This window comes from Crotalus tigris, unplaced genomic scaffold, assembly GCF_016545835.1.
Source record: "Crotalus tigris isolate CLP2741 ecotype Arizona unplaced genomic scaffold, ASM1654583v1 scf7180000017536.10889498, whole genome shotgun sequence".
NCBI lineage: Eukaryota > Metazoa > Chordata > Lepidosauria > Squamata > Viperidae > Crotalus > Crotalus tigris.
The window spans coordinates 5,849,651-5,875,068 of record NW_024096460.1 but is presented as its reverse complement, the minus strand read 5'-3'; the positions used below and the strand labels follow the sequence as shown (position 1 = coordinate 5,875,068).

The following is a 25,418-nucleotide window of genomic DNA, read 5'->3' as shown; positions in this document are numbered from 1 at the left end:
AAGAAAAGGATGAAGATGTTGATATGTCATTTTTTTAGCTATGCAATATGTCTTGAACTTAAATATGATTTATAAATTGCAGTGTCTGGGTTGCACATGTCACAGAAGCCAAACTCAAACAGACCCCATAACTTAGTGGAACAGCAAAGGAAAGACCAATAAAATACAGCTTGAATAAAATGGTTGCAAGATTAGTTTACTGGGCAAGAAAAGAGAAGTGAATGGTACATCCCATTACATCATAATGCCTTCGTGGCTAGGAAGCACTTGCCATTCTTTAAGCATTGGAGCTTACACTACAGTCATAAAATTTATCTAATTAGACAGAAATGAGAAGAAAGGTAAAGTATCTGAGAAGCTTCATGCTGAAGAAAGGTTGTGCTTAGGGAAAAGAGGAGTAGCCTGTAATATAACTTCTGCATACATGGGGCTAGAGTCTATGGAAGAGATTCATTATTCCAAAGTAATTAGAACTTTCTTTCTGAGGTTATATATGCTTCCTCACCGCATTGCACTGCCAAGTTGGATTGCTACAATGTGCATAAGATGAGATGGCCTGAACATTTTAAGAGGTTCAAAATGTGGCTGCCTGGCAATTCACAGGAATGATTCGTTTTGGATAATTTATTGACTTGCAGTTTTATTTTAGGTCCATTTTAAATCCATTCTTTCTTCAGAAGAGACATTTTGTCTATTAATGGCATTCTTATTACCAATATTAAATAAATAGTAACCCCCCACCCACAAAAGTAAAAGAGAGTGATTTATTTATATATGTGCTTGTTTATATAAATGTAAGTATATGGGTGACTATGGATATGTAGATTATCAAATAGCAGGTTTTTTTATCTGGTGGTCTCACAAAATTAACAGGTTTTTCTCCAAAATGTCCACTTGTTTCCTTCATGGGACAAAGGTATTTTGTAAACAGACAAGCTTTTAATTGTGGTAGCTGCTTATTTGTTTGTTTAGCTTTTTGATGAAAAGGGACACCAACTGGTATTGTAGTTAAACAGTGGACAGGGATCTAGTTTAAATCTGTCCCCTCAGACATGCAAGATCATGTGGTGAATTTGCATTAGTTATTCTGTCCTTGTCCAATCTGTTTGACGATGATGGAATGTTAGTATAAATTGGAGGATTGCTGTATATGCAACATTGAACCTTTGAAAAAAAAGCAGCATATAAATCAAATAAGTAAATAAAATGTGTATAAATCTGAGCTTTTGTGGGATACAACCAAATAAGCATGAGCCCATTTTTCAAGCATAGCAGTATGTATCTTTTATAATAAAATTGCCTGTTCCTTGTTTAATTACTGTGCATTATGGCAGAATTTATAGTTTTAGACTCATGTAATATCAAATCCTAGGATTGCTGTGTGTAAAAGGGAAGGCTAATGATGTTCTTGAAAAAGTTTTTGGAAGGGCATCAAGATCATTTTTCCCAGGGACAAAGAGTTTAAATTCTCTTTCCCCATGCATCTGAAAACTAAAGAACTAGGCCTGTTATTGTTTCTTTGAAAAGTCAAATGTGCATTTAAGTAGAACTTCAATTTAGGGTGAAGAAAACAAATATATTGTTTCTTTACACTCTTCCCACATATTTATATAGGTTCAACTATGTAACAGGATGTCTTTTTAAGATGTATTTTGCCTGTACTTGCACTATCATTATAAATCTTTTGAGTTTCTGCAAAAGCATTAATCATTACTTTAAGGAAAATACAGTTATCCTTAGACAAAATTTTGATTCTAGATAACTTTGACTTAACATTTAACTGCTGCTCAAGAGTTTGGAAGTGAGTTTTAAGACACCATGCTGCTTATTGGAATGGTGGTTTAATGCAGAACTTATTTTATTTATTTATCAAATTTATATAGATGCCCATCTCATCAAAAGTGACTCTGGGTAGCAAAGAATTTAATGAGCACATATACAGTAGGTTATATTTAATTTAGTGATGAATATTTCTACTTGTCTTTTAAGCATACTTTTTCTACTGGAAAAAAAATAGCAAAATAAAGGCAGAAAGAACTTAACACAATGGCAGAATGCTTGATTTCTATGTGAAAGCATGTCTTAAACCATTGATTTTCATGAAAGGACTTCAACGGACCTTAGCTGGAGATTGAGAAAGTGTATTACTCAGAAGAAATAATATTGTGCAAATTCATATATTCTCCAGCACTGAAGATGGAGAATCCACCAATGGGTTTAGACTGTGTTCCTGCCCAATCAGATCAAGTCAGCCAAAGTTGCCACGCCCGTCCTGGACCATAGAGATCCCAGTCTTGACTTGATCTCGCCCAGGACAGACGTGCAAGTTTGGCTCTTAGGCAGGTACAGTCTCTATTGATGGATTTTCCATTTCCCCAGTTTGCTGTGCAGTGCTGTATTTAGCACAGAATTTGGCTTCCCATTATCAAATTTTCTCTTTCTTTCCCATTTAGGAACTTCAGAATTTCTTCTCAATTCCTGATTTGGGGGGGAATAAGAACTGAGTTTCTCTAAGGAAGGGGCTCTTTCCTTTGCTCCCCCCTACCCAACCTCTCTCAAAGCCCCTAATTCGCTGGATTCAACTGAGGACTAACGGCTGTTAGTCCCCAGCTGACATTAAATCGACCCCATTTCTACCGGAGCTTGCGGCTGCAGCTCCGGTGGCTGAATACGAGCGTCGGTGGAGGAGGCTTTTTTTTGTGACATGCTCAGGCTTTCCTCGGGAATCTCATGTTTCTGGGGCCTTTTAGACTTGCAGCTGCAGTTTCACCCCGGTTTCAGTCTGTCACCTCTGTTTGCCTTCTTCAGCTCGCGGCCCTACGATTGTCCCTTTCTTGGTCGGAGGCGCGTGTGCGACAAGAGGCCAGCGCCGATCAGCTGGTAGGTGGCAGATCAAAGGGACGGAAAGCTCCATTTTTTGGCCTCACTAGTCTCCAGGCGTGGACCTTTCCCCTTGCCCAAGGGAGCGTTCGTTCTGCACCAGCATTTTTTTCCGAAGCTCCCTGGACCTCGGCAGACTTAGCTGCCTACTCCTTGCGTGGCCGCCATTTTGGACTGCGTGGTCTCAGAAGGTCCCGTTTAATTTCAAGGGGAATTCTGGAGGAAGGGGCTCCTTCCTCCTCCGTTACGGATGTTCTTCCCTGTCCCCGGAGAAGGGGCGCTCATTGGGGGGGTGAACTAAGACAGACAGTCCAGGGAGAACAAACGGCTCCACCTTCGCCATTTTGGGGGATGGCCACCATTTTGGGAGCCAGATAGGCCCATTTTTAACTTGAGGCCTGCTATCTCAAGGTATTACAGAGCCTCCAAGATCCCTTAGAGCACAATTGCTATCCTGTCTTGAGTTCCACTGGTCTTTAGCCCCCATCCAAGATCTGTCAGGCACAACAATTACAGGCCTTCACAATTATCCAGGCCCTCTTGGTCCCTTTCAGGTTTGGTGTCTCCTGGCCTCACTTTGCTCATAACAGACTTAACCCAGCGTGACTGGGAGCACTAAATTACCAACTGGATTCCAGGCGTACCTTACCGTGTGCCTGTTCTTATCCGTACAATTAGTTTCCATCTGGATTCCAGGCGTCCCCTGTAGTGCGCCTGTTCTTATTCACAACAGCTCTATCCATATTCCAGATGCCCCCTGTCGTGCGTCTGTTCTTATCCGCACAACAGCTATAGCTGGATTCCAGGCGTCCCCTGTCGTGCATCTGTTCTTATCCACGCAGCAGCTTATCTGGATTCCAGGCGTCCCCTATAGTGCGCCTGTCCTTATCCAGTGTCTACTGGATACCAGGGTCCCCTTCATACTCCTGTGTTATCAGAGAATGGAGGATTCTATGCCTTCTGCAAAGGACGCTTTGCTGTCTTCATCGGCTCCTATGCATCCTAAATCCTCTAGTCAGGAGGTTGCTGGCAAGATTGCGACCAAAGCCAAGGCCAGACCTATCACCAGGACCTCCAAGAGAGCTGAAAAGCAGGCCAGCCGGAGACACCAAGCCCTAGAAAAGGAATTTTCAAAGGCACAGAAAATAGCCAGGTTGAAGAACCTCCAAGCCAAAGGGTCAACCTTTGACTTATCCCTGGGCCCCCCCCCCACCTCCCTCCTGGGGATATGGTCGACAGGGGAACCCTTATCTGCACTGTGTGGGATTTATTTATTTATGAGACTTATATACCGCTTTAAGTGCAAGCACTCTCTAAGCGGTGTACACCAGTAAGCAATGTATATATATATATATTTACATTGCCCCCAACAATCTGGGTCCTCATTTTACCTACCCCGGAAGGATGGAATTCTGAATCAACCTTGAGCCGGTGAGATTTGAACCGCTGATCTGCTGAACACAGTCAGCTAAAGTGGCCTGCAGTACTGCACTCTAACTGCTGCGCCACCTCGGGCAGAGCTTTCCCCATTTCCCAACCCGCTGTTAAACGGGCTCAACACGAGACACCCAAGGCTACCTTCACACCTACTGTGGCCGGGCTTCGGCCGAGTGAGCCAGTCCCCTTCCCCATGGAGGACCGTTTGGGCTTGCTGATTGCTCAAGCGGTAGATCGCACTTTTGAGGCAAGAGCGCAAGCTTCTAGGCCAGCGACTGTCGCTCACTTGCCTATTCATCAACCGGTTTCTGAAACCTATTATGCTCCTTCTTCCCCATCTGGGTCCACTTGCTCAGAAGACTCATCCCTTCGCAAACATGACATTGAACAGGAGATTCCGATGTTTGAAGAGGAGGAGTCTCCCCTGAAGCTCCTTCCTTTAGCGGCCTCCTCAACCCTTCCTTCTTTGTTCCCTTGCTCTGCAAGGTCACATCCATAGCCCATCTCGGGCCTGATCCTTCCTCAGCAACAACCACCGTTTCCCCAGAATTGGAGGTGGATCGAAACTTCACCAAACCGGTGGCAATTCAACACCTCATTCCTTGCCCTCCCATGTTCCTAAATGCGGTCCAAAAGCAGTGGACATCTCCGGCCTCTCTTTCCCTCCCAGGTAATACGGACAAAAAGCTATACAATGTGGCTAAGGATTTGGAGGAGGCCCTGGAGGTGCCCGTGGTGGATGAGCCCTTAGGGCCCCTAGTATCACCCACTGTCATTCCCGGCGACATCTCTGAGGCTCTCAAAGCTGAGGACCGTAAATGCGAACTCACCTACCGCAGGACGCATCGAGCGGCTGCATGGGCTATTAGAGCGGCCACCTCTGCATCTTTCTTTAACAGATCGGCCCTTCGCTGGCTAAGGCAGCTCCAGGCCCGTATCCCAGCGGAGGATATCTGCACCCACCAGGATCTTAGCAAGATGGTGGCGGCCACCGAGTATGTGTTAGATGCCACTCTCCAGGCTGCCAGATTTTCCTCAAGGTTATGGCTTCCAGCGTCACTGGTTGCCATATGCTTTGGTTGAAGCATTGGCAGGCCGATGCCAAGTTTAAGTGGCGTCGATCAGCGGTGCCTTATCAGGGAGGCAAGCTGTTTGAGGATGCTTTGAATCCTTATCTCACCGAAAATAAGGACAAACGCAAGGTCCTTAATCATCTCCTTAAGAGATCGGACAAACGGCCCAATTTTTACCCACGAAGACAGTCCTTTCGTGCAGGGGCTAGGTACAGCTACACTCAACCCATCCGTCCCTTCCCGGCCAGGCAGGACAGACAGGATAGGCAGTCTGACAGACAGGCGGTCAGACCTAGACAGCAATCTCAGGGCAAGCGGCCCTTTTGCGGGAACGGCCGACCATTCCGCCGCTCCAGGTGACTCTCCAGCAGTTCCTCCCATAGGGGGCAGACTCTCTCTCTTTGCCCACCAGTGGGAGGCCATCACCACAGACGCATGGGTACTAAACACCGTACGTCACGGTCTGTCCCTGGAGTTCATCTCCAACCCTCCAAATCGATTTCTCTCTTGCCCCTACCCACGGAATCGAACAAAGAAAAGGCTAATGAACGAAGCCGTTCAACATCTACTAAACATACGGGCCATAGAACTGGTGCCGGCGGATCAGAAAGGTCGGGGGTTTTATTCCATCGTCTTTGTCGTCCCCAAGGCATCAGGGGGATGGAGAGCCATTTTAGATTTCAAGGGCTTGAATTATCATCTTGCATACCGCAAATTCAAGATGCAAACGCTCTGCTCCATCTTGGGAAGCGTAAGAAAAGGGGACTTCCTGATGTCTATCGACCTCACGGAAGCGTACCTTCATATCCCCATATCACTCGCCCACCGCCGGTTTCTAAGATTTGCACCACAAGGGGTGCCATTTTCAATACAGAGCACACCCATTTGGCCTATCATCGGCTCCCAGGTATTTACCAAGATCCTGGCAGTTCTAGCAACTCACCTAAGGATGGTACCAGTCAGAGTCCAATGCTACCTGGATGACATATTAATCCAGTCATTGTCCACCCAGTCCGCCCTGGCGGACTTCGAACTGGTGGTGAAGCTGCTCCAGGATTACGGGTTCTCGGTAAACTTCCCCAAGAGCCATATGGTTCCCACAACAAGGCTGTTACACCTAGGGGCCATCATAGACATGGTGGAGTGCCGGGTCTACTTATCACAGGAATGCTGGGGTATCATAAGGGAGTTAGTACTCCAATTACACAGGAGTCGAACTGTAACGTTGGCCAGTCTCTCCCAGTTGTTAGGGAAGATGATCTCGGCCATAACGATCGTCCCTTGGTCCAGGCTGCACTCCAGGGAACTTCAGTGGTTCCTGCTCCTCTTCCAGAGACAGAACTTCAGCGCCTCCCAGTAAAGGGTGAGACTCCCACTACAAGTATCGCACTCCCTCACGTGGTGGCTCTCGCCCGCCATGCTCAAGGGGTTCTACTTCAAGGAGCCAGATCGTCTCGTGCTAACGACTGATGCCAGCCTGTTTGGCTGGGGAGCGCACCTTCACTCACAGTGGACACAGGGCTGTTGGTCTCCTCAGACCTTTGGCACAACATCAATTGGCTGGAACTCCGGACCATACATCTGGCCCTTCGCCACTTTCACAGCCTGGTGACGAGGTGTCACATATTGGTCCTCACAGACAACGTGGCTGCCAAGGCTCATGTAAACCGGCAAGGGGGCACCAGATCTCGGACCCTATTGACCGAAGCTCTCCTACTGGGCTCCTGGGCAGAATCCAATCTGGCCTCCATCAAGGCCGATCACATTTCGGGGGAGGCGAACACTCAAGCCGACCTCCTGAGCAGGGCAATGGTAGATCACTTGGAATGGCGCCTCCACCCAAGGATTTTCAGAGAAGTATGTCACCGTTTTGGCTTGCCGTTGCTGGACCTCTTTGCGTCCCCGACCAACGCCCAGCTGCCTCGATTCCTTTCCCAGTTCCCATCTACAGGAGTGGAACGAACAGATGCTCTTTGGAGCCCATGGCCGGTGGGCCTGCTTTACGCCTTTCCCCCTCTCCCTCTCCTCACAGCGGTCATCCACAAACTTCTTCGGGAGCGGGCGGAGATTCTCCTAGTGGCTCCGTACTGGCCACGGAAGTCTTGGTTCGCCGATCTGGTGAGTCTTTCCCTTGCGGATCCATGGAGGATTCCTCCGGACTGGGTTTCACTCAGCCAGGGGACCATTCTCCATCCGGACCCCCAATGGCCCCAGTTAGCCGTCTGGCACTTGAGTGCACAATCTTGTCACGGGAGCTTTGCTCTCCAGGGGTCATTATGGTAATCCAGGCTTCCTGTCGCCCTTCTACAAACCACATTTATGAGGCCACATGGAAGAACATTCGCTCATGGTGCTCAGTTCGACACTTGTCTCTATCAGACCTTACGATTCCCCATATTCTGGACTATCTGTTAGATGGTTTGGAGAGGGGCTTGGCCCCAAACGCATTGCGCAGACAGATCGCTGCTCTTTCCACAGTACTCACCTGTGACTCCGTGGTTTCTTTGGGACATCCCCCCTACTCTGCTCATTCCTCAAGGGTGCCGCTAACACCAGGCCCCCTGTAGTGCACAGGTACCCTTCTTGGGAGTTCTTCAGGCTCTGACCAAGTCACTCTTTGAGCCTCTAAAAAAGTGCGACGTTCGCTATCTGTCCCACAAAGTTGCATTCTTGGTGGCGATCACGTCGGCGCGACGCATTTCTGAATTGGCAGCGCTCTCTACCTGGGATGACCTGTGCATTTTCCACCAGGATCGAGTGGTCCTTTGCCTCGACCCTACTTTCCTTCCAAAGGTCAATTCCCTTTTCCACAGGACCCAGGAAATTGTGCTCCCGGATTTCTGCCCTAAGCCATTGCATGATGTAGAACGGCAATGGCATCTACTGGACGTCCACAGAGCACTCCGGTACTATATTTCATGGACGGCGGCATTCCGCAGCTCAGAGGCCCTCTTTGTTTCCTTCCGTCCTTCTTCCAGGGGTCGGAAGGTTTCCTCCTCCACGATTGGCAGGTGGATTCGGGCATGTATTGCGGGGGCATACCAAGCTGGTTCATTGCCGGTTCCACGACGGGTTACAGCCCACTCTACCCAGAGTGCTGCTACTTCGGCGGCCTGGGCCACTCAGGCATCCATTGAGGATGTTTGCAGGGCGGCCACATGGTCTTCACCATCTCCTTTTATACGGCACTACAAGATTGATAGGTTTGCCTCGGCGGAGGCCTCCTTTGGTAGGAGGGTTCTCCAACAGGTTGTACATCAAAGTGCCACACCGGACTGGTCTACTTCCCACCCCCAGGGACAGTAGGATTTGGTATGACCCATTGGTGGATTCTCCATCTCCAGTGCTGAAGAAGGGGCGTTATCTTACCTGAACACTTTTTCTCAGCATGGAGATGGAGAATCTACTCCCACCCTTGCAGGTCATTTGGGTCTAGGGTTAGTTTTAGTTAGTGAGCCACAACGTCTTGTGGTCAGTCAATGGCTACGCTCGTGTCAAGACTGGGATCTCTATGATCCAGGATGGGCGTGGCAACTTTGGCTGACTTGATCTGATTGGGCCGGAACACAGTCTAAACCCATTGATGGATTCCCCATCTCCGTGCTGAGAAAAGGCGTTCAGATAAGACAACGCCCCTTCTAATATATTTAGTTATCTGGTATCTTTCAGATCTTTAGAACAGGAATCCTTTTGTCTTGGTCATGTTAGCTAGGTTGATAATACTTATAATTCAAATAACTTGTGGTCTGCTTATAGCACTTAGGTTGCCTTGTGCTCATTGACTATTTAAATGCCACAGTTATATAAATGTTTGCAGCTGAGATGAAATTAATGCCATGAGATATAGCAAAATAAAAGTTTTTTTTAAAAAAAATATTTGCCTGTTTTGCTCTCATTTGAAGGAAAAAATGGAAATTGAATTACAATGCATCCTTCATAGAGATGAGTACATAACTCTTGAATCTTTGGTGAATATAGTCATCTGTCACTCCTTTCCCATAGGTTTCTTGCTTATGATATTTCATTAATTATTAACAATGCCAAGAAAACTCCCTAGAGTACTTACTGTTTTTATCAGTGTAAGAAAACAGCGCTCTGCCCTTTTCAGAACTTAATTGCTTCTCTAGTCCCAGCACAGGCCAAGTGCTGATAAAAACAATTCATTTTGCACAAAACGGCTGTCATGAAAGATAGCATTTACTAATCACCAATCTTTTTAATAAAAAAATAATGTTTAATAAAATTAAATTCCAAACTAACTCAGTACTGCTGCTGCTTCATCTAACATGTGGTCCCTAATGCATGGCCACTTGGATGAGTTACAATTTCCAGTAAGCAAAGCTGGAATGTCAACAATGAAAAGCTCTAGAAGCTCTATTTCATCAGCATCTGGAGGGCTACAGTTTCAGTATTCCTGAAGCGGAATGGTACAGGAAGCTGACAGTAGCTGATAATGATGGGAGTTGTAATCCAGCACATCTACACTGGACCAGGGTCAGGATGGTGATTCTATAAAACTGCTTCTTACTCAGACATTCTTCCCTTCTTTGTTTTAGTCTTGGCTCTTCCTTTATTGTGAGAATGACAAGTGAAAAGAAGGGTGAGGGGCTCATTTTTATGTCTGCCAGAGGAGCAGAACCTCCTCCCCTTTCACTTCCCCTCTCCAAGGAAGCTTCCAGAATATTGGTTTATGAGTTTCAGTTGCTCAGATCTTTTATTACTTGACATTGATACATGATTTGTTTCAAATTCTGCTGGTATGCTATCAATTATTAGCTGCTGTACTTTCAAGGATTTCCCTTTTGCTTTGCTAGTTAACAGTTCTGAGGTGAAGTCACACACTTGTGTGACATGACTAAGTCAGTTCCATTGGCTGGCTAGATTAATGTTCTGGATGCTCTGAGAGGTGAATGATTCAGGACCCTTTGCTTGTCAATAAAATGTCATGGGAGAGGGCATTGGAAGGTCACTGACTTAGTAACACCAGTTTGTGTATGTTTCTGCCTTTGTGAGTTTAACCAATCAGAAACTCAACTTTCTTGGTTTTGTGTCATGGTTCAGGACTCTTTGGGGTCACTAGTTTGGTAGCTTTAGCCTGTTGGAATGAGGTCGAGCAAGAGGTCTTACAGAGGTCACTTTCTCATCGCCTCTATTTTGCTGCAGGAGATATTGGCCATCAAGCATGTGGAGCTGCCACCTCCTAATGGTGAACATTTCAGATATGTACAAATATCAAGTTATGCAGCAGTAAATATGAACTGAGCTACACTTGTTTTTCACAAATAAAAGTGCTGAGTGGAAAAGAAATTTTAATATTGGCAAAATGATACTATAAAAGTTCATGTTAAATAGGCCTTCCGCAAGTACCAGGCTTTATGTCTGTAGGTACCGTTTATAAATACAGGAGTGACAGTTGGAACAAAACAGTAGAAAAATTATTTTTTTTTCTTCTGTTGACCCACCTTTTACTAGTTTTATTTTAATTGGTTTGTACAGGGCAAAGACAGAATGGAAGAAATATTCTGATGCCACTATAGCTCACAGCATCCTCCCTAGTGGTTTTGCTGGCATGAACTGCTAAAATAGATACAATTTTCCACCTTTCTTTTCAACAACAACTATGGATTATCCTAAAGTATAGCATAATTGTCACACTGAAAGTTCTTCTTAATACAAAAAAGTGTTTTGATTATATGTAGATTAAGTGTAGTGCTCAACATTTGTGTTATATACTTTTCTTTTCAGGGAAGAGCAATATTAAGAGAAAAACTAAACAGCTTGAATTAGCCTTCAAAAAAAACCTTCAAAGAAAAAATAGGCAGTGGTGATATTTCTAAATAATTAATTCAGAATAGCATATTGTATTGCAATAATTATTTTTCAGAATATTTTCATTGAATATTCTCATTTTCATAAGACTTTTACTGAGTTTTTTTATGAATTATGGTTATAGGCTTTTATTTTCAGTAAGTGTTATAAGTTACCAAGATAATTTTATTTAGAAATATCTGCATGTTGCTAATAATTCTATTTTTCCCTTTGCCTAGCTCCAATCTCTCATGATACTTTTCTGTTTCTACTTTTATATGTTTTTTTCTCTCTTTCCATTCTTCATCCGCCTTTGTCTCACCAGGCAGTAATATTTGTACTTTTGGGCTTCTAAGGCCTTGCATATCTCTAGCATATTTATTTCTATTTAAATAAAAAATTCCCCCTCATCCAGATATTCCTTTCTGTCTATTTTGCATTATCAGTGCTAATGCAAGTAATTGCTAGCAGGCAAACCTTTCTATCACTCCATGTATTGAAGTTCAATGAAATTTCGTAAGATTTTCATTATTTTCAATTCATCATTCATTATTTAGTCCAATTCAGATTATAATCAAGAATTGATTGTACAGCAAGATACTGAGAAACACACAAAGGGAGCATAGCTAATTACTGTTTCTTGTAACATTCAAAGGAATTCTTAATCAGTCTGAAGTGTTTCTGCTTGAAAAAAAGAAATGGCCTCTAACCCGTCTTCTTTGTGTTAACTCTCTGAGACATGTAAGATATGAAAGGTGCCTGTTCTTTAAGAGCAAGTAAGCAGTCTGAAAATATTCCTAGACCTGTTCTAGTTCTCAGAGATTGAAGTTCCCAGAAATGACTGTTAGCCATTTCAACTCATTACTTCCCTCTTAGCCTTGGGTTACATTGAAGATAATTAGATTTCAAAACAAAATATGGTAGAGGTGGTAAAGCTGCAGACGGGTATAGCAGCTTCTGTATGATGCAACATTTCAGTGGAGGGGGGTGTTTAAATTGAAAAAAAGAAAGAGGGTATGAATGGTGTATAAAACTTTATGTTTTTTATCAGATCAAATCAATTCACTGAAGGATCATTATGCCTAATGGAGAACTAGAATGAGAGTCTCCCCACACCTAATTCATCACCTTATATCACACTAGCTCTTAAAACCATACACAATAATATCTCACAATAATATCTCATGCTGTTCTTGTGTATGTATGATTTAGTATATAATAACAACAACAACAACAACAACAATAATAATAATAATAATAATAATAATAATAAGCTGTTGCAAGAAGATTGCACAGACTGATTACAAGCAGCGGCATGACAAAGTAGCAACAATGGTGCATTGGAAGATCTGCCAAAAATATCATTTGCCTGTAAGCAAAAACTGGTGGGATCATAAAATAGAGAAAGTCATAGAAAATGATAAAATTAAACTGCTCTGGGACTTCAGAATTCAAACAGACAAGCACCTGCAACATAACACCCAGACTTAACAATGGTCGATAAGAAAGACAAAAAAGTCTGGATAGTGGACGTGGCAGTGCCTGGAGACAGCAGAATAGAAGAGAAAGAACTGGAGAAGAGAACAAAATACAAAGACCTACAAATAGAAATAGAAAGACTGTGGCAAAAGCAAGCAAGGGTAGTACCAATAGTCATAGGCTCCTTGGGTGCAATCCCAAAACAACTGGAGCACCACTTGAACACCATTGGCATTGACAGATTCGCTATTAGTCAATTGCAAAAGGCGGCCTTATTAGGAACTGCTTCCATCCTGCGACGATACCTGTAATACCATCAAATATCCACATCTGCCTATCCCAGGTCCTGGGTAAGGACTCGATAGGTAGACAAAATGCCAAATCCAGTCTGAACATCTGGCTGACTGTGTGATGATCCTCAATAATAATAATAATAATAATTGCTTCCATCCTGCGACGATATCTGTAATACCGTCAAACATCCACATCTGCCTATCCCAGATCCTGGGTAAGGACTTGATAGGTAGACAAAATGCCAAATCCAGTCTGAACATCTGGCTGACTGTGCGATGATCAATAATAATAATAATAATAATAATAATAATAATACCTTAAGCAACAACATCTACCTATCCCAGGTCCTTGGGACGGACTTGATAGGTGGATAAAAATGTGAAATCCAGTCTAAACATCTAGCCGACTATGAGATCAACTATAATAGTATGAACAAAGGATTATTTGTATGAATGCGTCAAAATGTATGAATCATAAGATTTCAGAGTCAATTTTAAAGTACTTTTTAAAAAAAATCCCAGCACCCGTACATGAATTATAAAGGTATGAAATGTTTTTAGCCAAAAGGTTGGGGAAAAGAATTAGGCCTCCCTTTCCCCTGAATGGTAGTCTCGGAAACCATTATGTTTAGACTGAAATAAATAAAAAGGAAAAAGTGAGCCGTACAATGAACATTTTATGTGTTGGGTAATTTGCGCCATTAATAAATCACCGTAAAGAGTATCTTTCATAGCAAAGAGAATATTTTATACCTTGTTGTTTTCACGATTCCTTAATGTCATTAGGTTGTTTGCTGATTAACGAGGAAACAAGCAGCAAACTGTATTTGATGATGCTCACTAAGATCCAACTCCATCATATTTCATTTTTTTAAGTAACTGAGAAAATGTATTGATTTTATTCCTTTCATTGTTCTGCACTCTAGGTGAACCTAATTCTGATCAAACAAAGAATAGAATATTTTTCTTTACTTAATCTAGCTAATCTTTAAGTGAATATATATAATGACACTTACTTGCATGTTCAAATACAAATAAACAAGAAGAATATGATTTATAAGCTGAATGGAGAATTAATTTTGGCTCTTACAAGTTCTAATACTAATCACTACATTCCAAATCATTATATAAGACTGCTTGAATTTTATTGCATCTTAGAGAATAAATGCTTACTGTGGTTTAGCTAATGACTTTCCACTTTTTCTTTATATTGGCAAAAAGCAACATTCTAAACAGGATTATGGAATTATTTTGGAAAATTGATTTCAAATTAATCTTACTTGTAATTTGTCCATTTTTGTATTTAAGTACCTAGCTGCTGGGCCTGCCACAAGCTGAAAAAAATATTTTCTTGGCTATCTGACTGCTTTCCTATTGTATTGTATAGCTCATACAGTATAAATGTATTTTAGTTGTTTGAATTTCAGTTTGAAATGGTTTGAAGGCATCCAGAACATAAATGGAATTGGATCATGTGTAAACAAATTCACGAATTACAAAATAGTTATTCAACTTTTAATTTCATTGCAAAGGAGAATCATCCTGCTGGATCTTGATTAACTATATTGATACGTGTGATAGGGTTGAAATATATTATTAGAATATGTGTATGTTTTAACTGTAGCTATTTAAGCAAGCCAGTTAAGCAAAGTAATCACAGCTTGTTTGGCCAATTCTCATTTGTTCTGCCAAGATTCAAAAGAAATGGATGTGGCACCATACAAACGTTCAGAATTTTGAATTCAGATGCAGTGACAAGCTATGGTTAAAATAAGTTAGGATTTGTAAATGACTAAACTATAGTTTCAAATAGTAGTTTGTTGCCAAATAAAGTACAACATTTATCCTAGGGTGCATTTGTATAACACAAAGCAAGCTATGTTACTGCTTTGTGTAAGAACCAGACCAGTACTAGAGTGATGTAGATCATGACAGCACATGCTTGGAAGTAACTCTGGACGAGTCTTCTAGCCAATCTCCTGTCCAGTGCAGGAATTCACATATTATTCCATACAAATGGCTATCCAATCTTTTATCAAAAGCTCCGCTGATGGAGCACACACCACTTCAGGAGGCAGGTTGTTTCACTGCTTAATGGCTCCCAGAGTCATGAAATTCCTCATCCTAACAGTATCTCTGTTTCTTATTTCTCACTGTAAAACTTCTACCTATAAATCAGTACTGCAGAAATCTCCTTAATGCATGTCAGCATTGCTGATGTGTCCTCTCATGCTGTTTGCTAAAACCAGTGCTTTTAATTCCATAGACTCAGAATATAGCATATGCACCTTTGTTATGCAAATCAGTGTGCAAATTTGTAAACCAATAGGCTTTTCTACACAATGAGGAGTTCTTATTTTCCCTCTCTAATAATCCAAGACATGTCAAGTAAAATATATTCTCCTGTTTAGTATATACTACGACACACACAGGTTTCATTGCTTGAGTTGGGGCACAAATACCTGTCCATCTGTAGAAGCCCATTTGCATACAGGTTTCTTTCTTTTTCATAGCAGGACCCTTGGTCTATTGGGGGGGAGACTATTTCCTATAGCTGGAGCCGTTTGTAATGACTGTATTTCATGTTTCAGTAGAATTAGATTTCTAAAGTGCATGTGTGTGTATGTGTGTGTGTTCAATATATGCTTGTTTACTGCTCCTTGTTTAAAAGTTAGAATTTAGAGGTAACTTGGAATTGTTTAGCCCATGCCTTTGGCTCTTCCTTCTGTGTTGCCAGCATATACAGCTTTCTTTTCTTGTTACTTCACTGATTGCTTAGCTGATTGCTGTCAGGACTATACTGTTCCCCACTTACTCACTGTCCTCCTTAATTAACAATCTGTCTCTTGCAACTGCAGAATTCAAGTAGGAAGGAAAGGGCTTGTCTGTTCTTCCTGCAGGTATAATTTAATCCTATGGTCACTGTGTTCTTCTCTGGTACACATGAGAAATGCAAGAACTTGTCAGATTTATTGCAAGAGCAAGGGCAAACTTCCCACAAAACATAATGTTGGTGCAATGATTTGTGGAAATGAAGAATAACTACAGAGTGTTTGTATTTTATATCCCTCCCCCTTTCTCTTTCCTTCCAGAAAGTGAATATTTTGGACTACTTTTTGTCAAGCTGTCCAGTTGACAAAACAGATGGGAATTGGTGCTGTTGATCCTTTCATCTGGGAAAATGCACTGAATGGGATATTCTGCCTAATATGGCCAATTGTGACCTTTACCTCTACTGGAATGGACCCCAGTTCATGACTTTGTTACCATGGTGATGATCTTAACTACAGCTCTGGAAAACAAAGGTGCTGATTCTCTATCATGCAGGGCTGAACTGGTAAGAGTTCATGTCACCCTGATGGCTCAGCTTATATACTAGCATTTATGTCTTTCAGATTACAAGGCTCTGCTCCCATTTTAGACTGCAGCATGTGGAACTATATTCATTGTGTGGTTCTAAGCCAATGTGAGCATAATAATGAGTGAACAAGAAGAGTTTTGTGTGCCCAATATCCCATTTAGAAAACAATATTGCCTTGTCCATATAGGTCAGCGGTTCTCAACCTATGGGTCGCGACCCCATTTGGGGTCGATCGACCATTTCACGGGGGTCACCAAACAAGGCGATCCACCATTCCCCCCCCTCAGGGGGCGCCGCCGCTCATGCGCGCCGCGTATGGGGTGCCGCCGCGCATGCGCGGCACGTTTGTGTGACGGGGGTCGCTGTCACACAGACGTTGAGAACCACTGATATAGGTAGTTCTCAACTTAAAACCGCAACTGGAACTGGGATTGCTGTCATAAATTGCTGTCATAAAGTTAGACATTATGTAACTGAACCATTTTACAGCAGCACTTCCAGCATTCCCCGTTGGGTCATTATTGAGGCTCGGTATTCAGGGACCAAGCCCACAATGGCTTGGACTGAGGCAGGTACTTGCTTAACAACCCATTGTGGGCTTGGTCCCTGAATACCAAATAATAAGGTCGCGATTACTTCCAACTTCTCCTACTTTCCTGTTTCCCCTCCCACCCATCTATGCCCTTTTGGCACCTTGCACCCTGCCTTGTGGGGCAGCAAGTAGCCCCAGGATTGTGTAGCTCCAGGACTGCTTGCTATATCCCATGAAGCCTCAGTCACCCCAGCCCGCCCCAACAAACATTCATTCGCCCAGCTGCCTTCTCTCCCAGCCCCACATGGCTCCCTGACCAGCCCAGCCCAGTCCATATTTGTTTGCCCAGCTGTCTGACCTTTCATCTTTTGCTGTCTTCTTTTCAGAGGCAGCTTCTTCAACAAACTTTTCCTACTTTCCTCCTTTTTTCCCTTCTTTCTGAACACAGCACTGTTTTCATAAAGCTGTCTTGGAATGCCTTGGTGGCTGAGACTTCCCAGGGATTCCTTGCAATTTCAACATTGAAATCTAAAAGCAAAATAGCAATTTTTGCTACTGTTAGTTATGACATTAAAGAAAAAAACAGAGAAAAGATAAACATGTACAAATGTTGCCTTAAATCCCACCCATTCCATATCCCTCTCTTTCCTTTCATCTGCAGATTTTTCATGTTGTAATAAGTTGAAATTTCTGTTACACATGAAAAATGCTAGAAATCATAGTTTGTGCAAATTATAATTAGTTATAGGACATTAATTAGAATTATATTGCAATATTTATATAGTTGTTAACAAGATATGTGCAAACTATAATATACTATTTGATTATACTGAAGTAGAAAACTGACATTTATGGCAAATTACGAAGAGTCCTTTGTAATTTATTTCTTCGCATGCAAAGCAGCAAGGAGAGACTTGCAGAAAGCCAAGGCTGCTGTGATGGGTTTTCAGAACAGTTACAGGTAGACCTCAGTAATAAATGCATAATTACAACTGGTCCTCGAGATTCCAGCCATCCCAGCACCCCTGCAGTCACATGATCATGATCTGGGCACTTAGCAACCAGCTTGCAAGATAGCTACAGTGTCCCAAGGTCACATGTTCATCATTTGTGATCTTCTCTGCCAACCAAGCCAAGTCAGTGGACAAGCTGGCAGGGAAGGTCACAGGTTGTTTGGATAACTCTCAACAGCCACTCCAAGCCATTCCAAGCCTCCAAGAACACTGTGCTCATGTTGCATGGGTCTCCCCAGACTTTCACACACCCTTCGCCACACTGTACTGTCCATTTGCACACCTTGTGCAACCTCCCCCTAACCAACAGCAGCCATTTACGTGCTTTCTGGCCTGCTTGCAAGTCAACAGCAACTTCCTGATGGCTTCCCCATGACTTTGGTTATGGGTGGTTGGCAGGAAGTTGCAAGGAATGCCTCGCTTAATAACCCACAAACCTTGCTTAATGTTGGCAAAGAGGATTGCTAGGTTTGCAATCTCTGAGCAATGTGGTCACGTGGTGTCTCGTTTTATGATCACGTTGCTTAGTGATGGAAATTCTGATCCAATTATTGTTAACTGAGGACTCCCTAAAACTGTGATAAAAATCTGCCTATTTTAAAAATAATAAAATATCTCCCAACTTTAAATTTAAATCTCTCCCTACCATTCATCAATATAGATTGATTTTCAAAATATCACAGTCAACAAGATCTCTAGAGAACATCCACGTTACCTTTCACCGAATAATTCTAATTCCACAGTAATTCTATGTATATGCTGTCTCCATTGTTTGTGTTCTCACATCATAATTAATTTCTTGTATGTACTTAATAATAATAATAATAATAATAGTAAAGTTGGAAGGGACCTTGGAGGTCATCTAGTCCAACCCCCTGCTCGGGCAGGAAACCCTACACCATTTCAGACAAGTGGCTGTCCAGTCTCTTCTTAAAAACTTCCAGTGTTGGAGCATTTACTGCTTCTGGAGGCAGGCTGTTCCACTGATTAATTGTTCTCACTGTCAGGAAGTTTCTCCTTAGTTCTAGGTTGCTTCTCTCCTTGATTAGTTTCCACCCGTTGCTTCTTGTCCTGCCTTCAGGTGCTTTGGAGAATAGCTTAATTCCCTCTTCTTTATGGCAGCCCCTGAGATATTGGAACACTGCTATCATGTCCCCCCTTGTCCTTCTCTTCGTTAAACTTGTGTATATACATATTCCCCCCTTACTGTATTACTTTATTCTCAGTATAGAAATAGAGATTTAATGCCACCTTTTGGTTTGGTTTTTTAGGCACCATATTTTGATAAGTATCTTGCATGTTTTAACGTATTATTAATATTTAATATTTCCGGGTATCCAAGGAAACTTTAGCAAAGCAGGTATAGATAAACAGAAAAACATCTTGCTGTTCACAAGTTTATGGATCAAGTTATCTGACTAGAAATTCAGAAAATAAATTATTTGCTTATTATAAGAGAAGTATGGTAAATGATAAATAACATACTCCTTTACTTCCTGATTTTGGTAGATGGTTTAATCATTATAAAATGAAATTGCAGTTAAGATAGACATAAATGTCTATCTTAAAATGTCTCATTTCCTCATTTTCATCTTGTTCTTGGGCCTAAGCTTTGCCTTATGAATAAATGATAAATGTAGATTTTCAAGGTAAGGGTCAGAAAAAGTGGAAAAAAATGGGAAAACCCCAGAGTTTTTGTTGTTGTTTTTCTTTATAATATCCCTTAAAATTATAAGGATTGTAATTTTCCAATGTAGTGAAAAATGATTATGGACAATACCCCAATGTGTTAATTTTAAATAATGCTTAATAAAATGGTTAAGACATGAAACAAATTTCTGAATTTTGAAATACGCATACCCCAGATTAGGAAAGAAACTAAAGGTAAAAGAGTAGAGATATGTATTTCAACATGGGCAAATATTTTGTTGTCAAAATGTTATAAAAATATTAAATAATAAGGATAGGATTTTAAAAAGTATGCAAGATTTATGAAATAAGAATTGAACCTGTGAGGTAAAAGGGTGGCAGTCTCAGCTTCTTTTTCCAGAAGCCCTTTAGATCCAAACAACCCATCTCCATCTCCTGAGTTAGTGTGTCTTCTGATAGGTGTATGCCTCATCTGGTATCCTTCCCTTAACCTGTTTTGTGTGTGAGAGAGGGCTCCTACTATCTGAGTTTTCTAGCAAATTTAAAATGAAAAGGAGAAAGAGAAATAAATGAAATAAATGCTGTAGCATCACCTCCTGGCCCTGTGGTCCTGAGGCATCTGGCTAAGGTGACGAGCTGTTTCCACTTCCCTTTGGTAGAAAGACCAATCTCACAAGAGATGAATAAAATCAAACTTCATTTTTTAAAAAAGAACATAAACATTTTAGATGCTTGTCACATGTAAAGTATTCAGTGATAATGAAGATAAAAAGATAGAACTGTTCAAATCACAGCTCTGATTTAAGATGATCTCTCAGGGGATGGGGAAAAGGTAAATGTTATAAGATGATATTGATATGCTTGTATTTGGGAAGCAACTCTGCTGTAGAGGTTTCAAGTTGTATGACACATTACTGAGCTTGTACAGTGAATATATATATATATATATATATATATATATATATATATATATATATATATATATATATATATATATCTATATATATGTTTTCTGAGGTTTTCGCGGGTATTTGTATATAGGTCTTTGGTTGTTCGGGTTTTCTCCCGCGTAAAATTGGAAGTGTCTTGGCAACGTTTCGACGAAGTCCCATTCGTCATCTTCAGGCTGGTGCTTTCAGCTTCGTGCCTCGAGCAGCAATGTGTGGTCTTAGCTGTTTCTTCCTTTTAACTGCCAGGGGGGGTATGAACTGATTGGGTGGGAGCTTGGCTGTGTTCTGATTGGGTGGAGGTGTGTTCTGATTGGTTAGGGGCGTGGCTGTGCTCTGAGTGGCTGGGGGGTTGGCTGTGCTCTGATTGGCTGGGGGGTTGGCTGTGCTCTGATTGGCTGGGGGAGTGTTCTGTTTGGTTGTGCTCAGGTTAGTCTGAGTTGCAGAGGGATTCACAAAAAATGATACCAGACCCACACTCACAAAAACCACACAGGAGGTCACCACCAAACATCCACGCAAAAAACAAACCCAAAGCCACACTGACTATGAGGCACGACCACAAACCAGAAGCCAGACCACAGCTGCAGCATTAGCCACTTTAAACCTCCCCAATCCATACATGAAGCAAACTGACACCCTCCATGAAGAGGAAACACGACCACGAACGCGAAGCCAAGGAATGGCAGGGCAGCCCAAAATCTTGAATCCCTCTGCAACTCAGACTAACCTGAGCACAACCAAACAGAACACTTCCCCAGCCAATCAGAGCACAGCCAATCAGAGCACAGCCAACCCCCCAGCCAATCAGAGCACAGCCAAGCCCCTAACCAATCAAAACACACCTCCACCCAATCAGAACACAGCCAAGCTCCCACCCAATCAGTTCATACCCCCACTGGCAGTTAAAAGGAAGAAACAGCTAAGACCACACATTGCTGCTCGAGGCACGAAGCTGAAAGCACCAGCCTGAAGATGACGAATGGGACTTCGTCGAAACGTCGCCAAGACATTCCAATTTTACGTGGGAGAAAACCCGAACAACCAAAGACCTACATATATATATATATATATATATATATATATATATATATATATATATATATATACATACATACATACATACATACATACATTGCTTACTGGTGTACACCGCTTAGAGAGTGCTTGCACTTAAAGCGGTATATAAGTCTCATAAATCAATCAATCAATCAATCAATCAATAAATAAATAAAATAAGCATCAAAGACAATAATGCTCAAATAGCAAGAGACAAAAATAACTTAAAATTAAAATTCTATGTTCTATGGCTAAGCATATTCCTTAGCAAAAAATGGATCCCTGATGCAAAAGTGTCCTGCTTGTTTCCCTGGATTTTATCTATCTACTCTTAGAGTCCAAATTTTAATAAGAGCTTAGGTGAACATTGGTAATCTTCTGCTTTATCTAGCCATCTTTCCCAGTTCATTCTGAAAGGATTTCAATTTTTGTATGGAGCAGAAAGGGAAGATGTTTTAGATAATGTCTCAGCATATGTAATTGAAGCCATGCCTCATTAATTGCAACTCAGTTGTGGCTGAGTGTCAGTGAATGTAGGATGGAATTGCTACAGAGAATGATTAAATAACATCTCATGTGGCAATAAATGTATTCTGAGCCTTGCTTCCCACTTCCCCCTTTAGAGTTTTGCACCCCAAACAGATGTTTGTGAGGATCCCAAGTTATATTATGCATTTTATGAAATTAAAGTGACTTTATATCTATAAAGGATGCTAAATTAAGCATTGTATATATTTCACACACACACACCTGTCTCTCTCTCTCTCTCTTTCTCTCTCTCTCTCCCCCCTCTCTCTCAAAAAAAAATAAATAGGAAAAACAGTATTTTTCTAGTGCAATGGTTCTCAACCTTTTTAATGCCGCGACCCCCAACCGGTCGTAAGTCGAGGACTACTCAACCAGTTGTAAGTCGAGGACTACTCAACTGGTGCAGCACTGTTTGCAGAATGGGACTTTTGGCGGGCTCAGCAGGGCAGAGACAGCCTGGACAATTCCTATTAGCTTTTGAAAGCCAATAGAATTAGACTCTATTCAAGAGAGTCTATTCTATTGGCTTTCAAAAGCCAATAGAATAAAAGGGAGTAGCATAGCTAAGGAAAGGGGGAAAAAATGGCGGACTGTGTTGTTTGGCGACCCCCGTGAAATGGTCATTTGACCCCAAATGGGGTCCCGACCCACAGGTTAAGAACCACTGTTCTAGTGCTTCAAAATTCCTGGAAACATTACTGTATATTTTTAATTTAGTGGAACTTATTTGGTCAACAGCACTCCAGCTTTTATTGTATGCGGTACGAACTTTGAATTTACTTAGCACACAATCTATTTAGTTCAATAAAACTTATTTCTCAATAGATACATTGTGTTACATGATTCAGGGTAAAAAAACAAAAATAAAATAAAATGAAACATAAAATTTATTAACATTAATGTTGTACCCGAATACAACATTATTAATATAAATTTAAGTATCTTTTCTTCTATAATAACTTGCCTTTTTTGGCAAATAAAATGATTTAGAAGGGGGAAAGAGGAGCAAAATATGAACGAGCAGCACTAGATTTATTAAAAAACAAGCCAATTAGTTAAACTTTAGAACCATTACTGCAGTCACTGGACAACTTTCTCTTATTGATTCCTGCAGTGTCTCTATTTCTTTTTCTTTTTAAATAAAAATCCAATAGCAACAATACTAACATAAATGAATAGTTTAAAAAGATTTATAACAATACAACTTAGATTATTTTTCATTCTGTATGGAGTAATTTTGATTTTTATTGCTTCAACTTTATTCCATTACGAACAGGATCATCCCTATGAAATCAATTTAGTAGTAGAAGTAGTAAACTTTTTTGAAAAAAATAATACAATTTTAAATATTATTTCTTTAATTAATCAATATAATTCTAAAGAAAAAAGGGAGTGGACAGTTGCAAATTTTATATCTTCTCTTAGTATGTTGACAGATTTATATAACTTAATATTTTCTCTGGATTAGCCTTTTATGCAGTTTTGAATATTGTTCAAGGGAGAACCATTACAATGAATAAAAATTACAAAATAGTAGAACAAGTGACGATTGTCACTGTCACTTTAGCTTTTCTTGTATACCTGAATTTATATCCTGTCTGCCATTAGGAATGAAGATGTTATAGTACGTGGCCTGGATTTCAGTATAATTCCTAAAAATATTTGATTAGGTCTTATGTTTGTTTTCAGCACACTCCAAAGAAGATGAGTCACGGTTCCACTCTCTTCTCATGTGGAATGATGGGTGAGTATTACTGCTTTTTGCCTCCCAACTCTGATATGATATGAATATTACAAAGGGACATTAGTATGGATTTTGAAATAGATTTTCATTGCTTCATTTTGAAGAAGAATATTTTGTTCTTTTTTTGTAAGCTAAAAAACCCATTTCCTAATTTCTCTTTGAACTTCATATGGTTAACTTCAGATCTGCTTTATATTAGATAACACTCAGCTGATATGTTTTCTGTTTGTAAATTTTCAACTGGCTGTTCTGTGCGTCAAAAACTTTTATGACCTTTTGACGCCTCTCAAGTATTGTGGTATCTGATAAATCATCTATTTTCACTCCAGTCTAAACCAGATGTACTTAATTGGGGTGATAGAGAACATAGTCTGTATATAAAACTGGTAGTTGGAACATCTGGTACATTCAAACTTTGATCTTGTGGTTCTTAGTAATCAGGGTGGATTTGATTTAAATCAAGTCAATTTAAATCACAATTTAAATCATGATTTAAATCACTAGTAAAAAGGCTTGATTTAAATCAAGTCAATTTAGATCATAATTTTTAAAGAGGAACTGTCATCTTTGTCCCGCAGCGGCTCCTCCTTTGATCTGCTGTTGACTCACCGACAGTCCCATTCACTTTAATGGGACGGCTGGTGATATGGCAGTGACACAACAAGGTGAGGGATGTGGCAGGCAACAGGTGAGTGGATGCCCGCTAACAGGCACTGCCATGATGGATCTGAAATGACAGGTGCTCTTTACATGGAAGGACTCATTCTTGCTGGTAGTTAGAATCTTTAATATTACGATTTGCAAACAAAATGAAGGTTTCCTATTTAGAATAATAAGCTGTCAGGTTAGTAAAACAGTGATATCAGAACCGATTTTAGGTTAATAGGTTAACCTATTAATCACACATAGTTGGAGAACTATTCAAATTCTTTTATTTAATTAAAATACTTAGAGCCTGGTACAGATGCATTTCTCTTCAAAAAATCATAGTTTGTAGTGTGCATAGATTTGCAAAACAATGGGATAAAGGAATATTCCTGAACTTTGTTTTATGATTTATCTCATGGTTACTGTGAAATTGTGTGAATGCAGTGCGTGTTATTTCAGTTTGTAGAGCTTGGATTCATTGAATGAGTTTACCAAAAATGTAAATATTGCAGAATATACAGCCTCATGCTACATAGCTAAGCTCCATTTCATGCTGAATAAACTAAATTATTAATGCATCTTAAATAGAAAAGTATATTTAGATAGATTTTTACTCCAAAAGCATTTTATTAAAATAAATTTGATAAAAATAAAAAAAATCCAACTTAAATTAAAAAATCCGATTTTTTTTTAAAAATCGCCGATTATTGTCCACCCTGTTAGTAATTAAATTTTACTTACTCACTGATATGTAATAAAAATTATAATTCTTCACATGCTCCAAGATTATTTTTTTGTAATATGGGGTATTTCAAAAGTATCCTTTATTCTGAATCTGCTTTTGCATTACTTATGTGTACTATAATTTATTAGGTCAAATGGAAGACCAATTCCTAGTCTTTAAAAGATAGCAGAACAGTCATTGTTTAACTGGTAGCCTTGTGCTGCTGCCAATAATGAGATACT

At 40.8% G+C, this 25,418-nt stretch overlaps 1 protein-coding gene across 8 annotated transcripts in view; it reads left to right on the top strand.

Annotated features, from left to right (window-relative positions):
• Window positions 1-25,418, top strand: part of FAM53B (family with sequence similarity 53 member B) — a 134,091-nt gene that overhangs the window by 23,839 nt on the left and 84,834 nt on the right. For 7 of the 8 annotated variants that reach the window (XM_039340727.1, XM_039340897.1, XM_039340982.1 and 4 more), the window contains 2 exons: window positions 16,063-16,307; window positions 23,750-23,804. In XM_039340727.1, coding sequence (XP_039196661.1) covers window positions 16,239-16,307; window positions 23,750-23,804 — 124 coding nt within the window. In that variant the 5' untranslated portion in view covers window positions 16,063-16,238. The remainder of the gene's footprint in view (window positions 1-16,062; window positions 16,308-23,749; window positions 23,805-25,418) is intronic. The other variant, XM_039341069.1, reaches the window with a different exon arrangement.